At 39.5% G+C, this 6,257-nt stretch overlaps 1 protein-coding gene across 1 annotated transcript; it reads left to right on the forward strand.

The window, feature by feature from the left end:
- The first annotated feature begins 325 nt into the window (after positions 1-325).
- mid1ip1l (MID1 interacting protein 1, like) lies at positions 326-2,292 on the forward strand. The gene is made up of 2 exons (XM_084132456.1): positions 326-478; positions 1,162-2,292. Exon 2 carries the CDS (start codon positions 1,169-1,171, stop codon positions 1,646-1,648), a length of 480 nt encoding a protein of 159 aa, XP_083988582.1. The 5' UTR covers positions 326-478; positions 1,162-1,168; the 3' UTR covers positions 1,649-2,292.
- The last annotated feature ends 3,965 nt before the right edge of the window (positions 2,293-6,257 follow it).

Genomic DNA, 6,257 nt, shown 5'->3' on the forward strand with positions numbered 1-6,257 from the left:
AGTAGCTATTACTATCACTAGTAATGAAAACACAACTACTGTAGTAGAAATAGTATTTTTAAAAGAAGGTCGCATTATTGATAATACGACTACACCGGGGAAATAAAAGTTTGTGGGTTATCCCACTATTTATTTAATCACCACGAGCAATTTTAAAAGTAAAGACAGTTCTGTTATTATTTACTCACCTACATGTAAAGAGGTTGTATTTTGTAAAAGATAACGACAACATGGACGCGGATGAAAAGCAGGCGCTTGATTGGTCCGATGCCCTGTCAATCACTTGCATCTCGGTATAATCATTGGACATGACGCTTCCCCGCCTGACGTCAACAGTATAAGTTTGTCGGTCTTCCCCTGCACCCTCAGAAGAAGGGAACTTTCTTCTCAATTGGAACGATATAAAGCGTTGGCAACTTTGTTAGTCTTTTATATTTTATTATTGGGCTATACCAGTCAGTTACCAGGTTTCAATCAGGTAAGTTAATTGCATCTAAACCCCTTTTTAGATTTATTGCGTGTGATTGCAAGGTCGGTGAAGCGATGCTTGTCTCCTGTAACGTTAAATTTAAAATGCAAGGTTCTTTAGTAGTGTTAACTTCCGTTCTGTACTACCGGTTTAATATCTGAAAATCTACCATATCAATGCAAAATGTCCATCTGCACTAGCGACGCGCGGAACTAAAACTATTTTTTTTTTTTTTTTTTTTTTTTTTGAGAGAGCTATTGACTCGATTGAACCGCTAAAACCCGGAACGAAATGGTCGCTCTGAATCTGCGTAGTTCTCTGGTGAAAATACGCGGAGTTGGTTTCATTTAAATAGCGCTTTATTCAAACGTTTTAACGCCTTTCTGCTGAAACGTAAATGAATTCGTGTTTAAAATAAATGCAAATTATATTTCATATTTCGAGCTGCATCATGGCTGCAAAAAAATTGAACTAGGGCCCGTTAATCCACAATAAACTGCTTTATTGGACTGTTGTAGAGCATGTAATGTGCAATACTGGCATGTCAGGGACAATGTCATGATGTAAAAGAATCAGTTTATCACACTCGTCGACTTATAATGGTTTTAGTTGCAAGAGATTATAGCCTATTGTACACTTCCTGCATCGCAATGCGTTTTGAAGTTCTGAATGTTTCACATTTTTAATTTCAGCTTTGCCATGATGCAACTCAGCAACGACACACACTGCAACAAGCACTCACTGCTCAACGTCATGAACCGGTTTATCGCCGCTGCCAACAACATGGACGAGACCATCATGGTGCCAAGCTTACTGCGGGACGTGCCTCTGGAGGACCAGGACAGCCAAGCCTCTGTTAGCCACAACAACAACGTCCCCCCTTTCCCCAGCAAACAGAGGGATATGTATGAGCACTACCTGCTGGTGAAGTCCCTTAAGAATGACATGGAATGGGGCCTGCTGAAGAGGGAGATGGGTGGTGGTGCCAGCTTTCTAGAGATGGCGGTGAAGCAAGAAGAGGTGAACGGAGGAGCTGTGGAGGAGGGCTCTGACCTGGAGGGCCAGTTCCACTACCACCTCCATGGACTGTTTGCCGTTCTGTCCAAGCTCACCGTCCAGGCTGATCATCTCACAAGTCGTTACAAGAGAGAAATTGGCGGAGGTAGCCTTTTGCGATAGGATTGATTCGTTAACCTCTAATGGACAATTCATGAACTGTTGGACTGGGAAGTGAATGTGCAGCAGTGGACCTAAAGGGCTCTAGACCCCCCTCTGCCATCAAAAGGGTTTTTTACCCAAATTAGTTGTCACGTTGCTTGTTTTGGCAGTCTCTGGTGCTTTCAGGATGTTTCCACTGGACGTTAAAGGGCTATGAGAGTAAAGATGCTGTTATAATTTTTTTTTTTTTTTAACTGACCATTTCAGCAGCGTGAATCTCTTCCAGCTAGTTTTGGGTTTTGTTTTTTTAAAATCTCTGTATGCCAAGTCAGAAAGTCCTTGACATTGTCATTTTGAAGCTGTAGAAGAATCTGAATGCTGGTAATTCATTTCTTCATATTAGCCAATTTGCCTTTTAAAGAGGGGGTTTTTATGCATTAATGCTGCTCTTGTGCACTTGTCCATGTGTCATGGCGTGCCTTCTGTCTTCATTTCCCACTTGTGCTGTTCAAGCATGTATGCTTGTCATGCATTGTTTCCTTTTGAACAGGACCCATTTGAGTCTGTAATGCCACTGGTTGTTTTTTGTTCTAAAAGATTTCAAGTTTTATGTTGTGCTGTTATGTAATATAGTGACTTATAAATAAAGTATTAACTTAAACTGCCTCAATGCACTGTCTTCCTCCAGAGAACTGCGTGGCTTCTCTCAAGTGCAATAAGATGCCAACATTTACCAGTGGGCTGGGTGAAATTATAAAACCAGATTAGCAGACACTCACTAACTCCATTCAGGATTAGATATTTGAGTGAGTGTCTGCTAATCTGGTTTCATAAGAGTTGCGTGTGTGACCATGGTTTTGCAAAGGCAGGTTTGAGCTTGTTTTCATTCAAGGTGTTCTCTTGTTTGTAACGTCTTGAGGGGGTGGTAAATTCTGCAATTCAAGTTTGCAAAAGGAGTGTAAACCAACAGTTTTTGTTTATTGACTTTTCGTTTGTATGGACATAACCAAAACATTTCTCAAATTCTACAGAAGAAAGTCAAACAAGTTTATAACTAAATTAATGTGAGTGAAAATTCATTTTTGGCCAAAGTATCTTTTTTATTCTCCATTCTCAACCATTTTGATTCTTTTAAAATGCATTAAAACCAGTGTCATAAATGCTAATGCAGACAGTTCGAGACATGACATTACATAATTCCTAATGGTTCAAAGTGTATTAGACCCATAAATGTCTGATGGAGCTTATCGGTTCATGACCTTTAATCTAATTATGATATATCTAGTCCTTAAGACGAAGTTTTAATCTTCAGTTCTCGTATGTTGTGAGTGTTTGAAACTGAATTAAGTCTCTCAAAATGTAGGCTTGGTTTCAAAGGCAGGGCTTAGATTAAGCCAGGATTAGGCCTTAGTTCAATTAGGACATTTAGGTAGCATGTCTTTTTGAAAAGGAAAATATTACTGGTGTGCATCTTGAGACAAAACAATGGCACTGACATGATTTAAGATATGTCTGTGCAAGTTGCTTTCAGTTAAAACAGCTCAAATGTGCATTTTAGTCTGGGACTAGGGTTAAGCCTTGTCCAAAACCTGGGGGGTAATGTTTAAGAAATTATTTTTGCATTTCCGTCATGCATTTTATATTCCTGACTTTATCCTTTGTGATTGGATATCTGATTCTGAAAACCTTCTCATCTTTCTTAACCAAAGTTGTGTTTTTCATCTTATACTAAACATTCACTGAACCATGAACAATACAATTTTTTAACCGCCCAAGCCACAATCATGGTAGCACCCATCCTTTGAAGTAATGTAGGTGGATGGAAACAAAGAATAGACAAAAGCAAAGCAAATGTGAGAATTGCTGTATATATTAAATATCAAAATGGCTGCTGTAGCTACAAAGGGGCATTATGGTATGTCAGACCAAATGTAGTCCAACGATCTGACCATTCATGTGAAATAGGTCAGCGTGAGATGCGCATACTGCCAGGCGGTCAAAGGAACTAATCTGCATGATGCATACACTAGCAACTAAATAAGGGATTTGCAGTTGTCTTAAAATGTCATTTTGAGGCTTGAACAAACATGTAGCATGGATAGAACATTTTTTTTAAAGGCATTTATGTCGTTTCATCCACCCAGAGAGCATATTTACAGGATCCACATACATGTATACTAGAGAATGTAAAGGTTATTATGCTGCGGAAAAACGTTATCTAGCCTATAGATAGTGCTGTCAAAGCAATTAATCGCATCTAACTTAAAAGTTTGTGTCTATATAATATGTGTGTGTATATATATATATATATATATATATATATGTGTGTGTGTGTGTGTATATATACACACACATTATTATATAAACAGAATTTATATATATATATATATTATATAAACAGAATTTATGTATTTATTTATATTACATTTTATATTAAACAAGATTTCCTTTTTGATGTGCACAAACTGTTTTATCAGGGATATGCAACCGTGACAGACTGGCATGACGATAAAACCATCATAAATCATAAAGGGACTCATAAAAGCATAAATCAGTTTCTAAATGTTTGGCTGGATCAGCTCTTCCCCATGCCATGGTGCATTGAGCGACTACGTGATCAGGCAATCCAGACTTGGCCGGGCACATCCAGTCTGCTGGATGATATCTAGCAGCTGCCCTTTACGTGGTCCAGAGCGGCTTGGAACCCGCAAGGGAACGTTGCTAAACAAATGTAATGCTAGTGACTGGCATTCACGTGTGAGACGTGGCGGAATGTTCCATGTTTTCTGACTTATGATAACAGATTTATGATATGGGTCAAACTGATTTAAACAGATTTAGTTACACTAAACTGTTTAAATGAAGTAAGTTTGCTGTTTGCAATGACCAAATCAAACAAAAGTCATTAAAATAGCTCAACACAACAAATGTTTCAAGTGTTTTGCCCAAATTCAACTGAAAATGCTTTTAATGACTTCTGCAGGCTCAAAATTATTCAACCCCTTCATGACAAGCATCTTTAGTACTTAGTAGAACACCCTTTTGCCATTATGACCTGCTGCAAACGAGATGTAAAACCAGACACCAGCTTCTGGCAGCGTTTCTGGCAGGAATCTTAGCCCATTTCTCATGAGCAATGGCCTCCAGTTCAGTAATGTTCTTGGGTTTGTGTGCTGCACCCGCCCGCCTTCAAATTCCACCAGAGATTTTCCATGGGGTTCAAGTCAGGTGACTGTGATGGCCACTATAGAATCTTCCAGGACTTCTTCTGCATCTAAGCCTTGGTGGAATTTGAGGTATGCTCGGGATCATTGTCCTGTTTGAAGGTCCGATGATGCCCAAGCTTCCGCATTCCTCACTGACGGCAGGATGTTTTCTCCTAGGATTTCTTGATATACAAAAATGAATCCATCTTGCTGCAGGTTTCCAGTGGCAGAGGATGCAAAGCAGCCCCAGAGCATCACAGAGCCACCATGCTTAACTGTAGGCAGAGTGTTCTTTTCAGCATATGCTTCATTCTTCTTCCTCCATATATACCGCTGATCCATAGGGCTGAAAAGTTCCAAAAAAAATTTTTTTTTCATCGCTCCACAGAACATGATCCCAAAACTTCTGTGACTTATTTATATGATTTTGAGCAAATTGGAGCTGACTTTTCTTGTGCTTTTGGGTCAGCAGTGGTGTACGTCTTGGAGTTCTGGCATGGGAACTGCATGTATTTAGTACGCTCCTTACTGTGCAATCTGAAACCTCTGCCTGTTGCCACCAAGTCTTGCTGCAGGTCTTTTGCAGTCACTCAAAGGTTTTTCTGAACCTGCCTTCTCAGAAATCTGGTTGCAGCCGTTGATAGCTTCCTTTTTCTGCCCCGTCCAGGTAGTGTAACTGCTGTTCCTTTAACTTTGAACTTGCAAACTATCTTTCCAATGGTGTCTCTAGGAGCATTTAGTGCATTTGCTATCTCCTTTGTATCCTGTTCCTTGTTTGTGAAGGGAGATGATATCTTCTCTTAAATTTTTTGGACCATTCTTTTTACTTATTTCTAACATGCAGTCAAACGTGACTCAACAAACCTAGCCAGTTCAGATATTTCATGTGTTCTAGCTCAAGCACACCTGGTGCAACTAATGAAGCCCTTGATTAGTTGCATCAGGTGTGCTTGAGACAACACCTGTTTTGCAGATTTGTGCTGTTGTGAGGAATTCTGTTCAGGGGGTTGAATAATTTTGAGACTGCAGAAGTCATTTAAAAGTTGCATTTTCAGCTGAATTTGGGGAAACCACTTGAAACTTTTGTTGTGTTGAGCTATTTCGATTACTTTAGTTTGATTTGTTCATTGCAAACAGCTGAAAGTCTGTACATTTTGCCAATAAACCTGATTTGCAATGGGAGTTGAATAGTTTTGATTTCAACTGTACGTTAATAGCGTTGCTACACAACTACTCAATGTTGTGGTCCTGGGTAATTTATTAATGGCATAATGTTGGCTGGCTGACAGCTGTTAGTGATGCTATGGTGAGATGATCAGCTGGTTTGGGTAAGGAGATGCTCACCCCACTCAGCCTTACAATACTAAGCCTTGTGTTATATAATGAGAGCCTGTGTGCTCCATTAAAGCATTACCAATCTCTCT

Source organism: Abramis brama, assembly GCF_963993115.1.
Source record: "Abramis brama genome assembly, chromosome: 13".
In the NCBI taxonomy this organism is placed as follows: Eukaryota; Metazoa; Chordata; class Actinopteri; order Cypriniformes; family Leuciscidae; genus Abramis; species Abramis brama.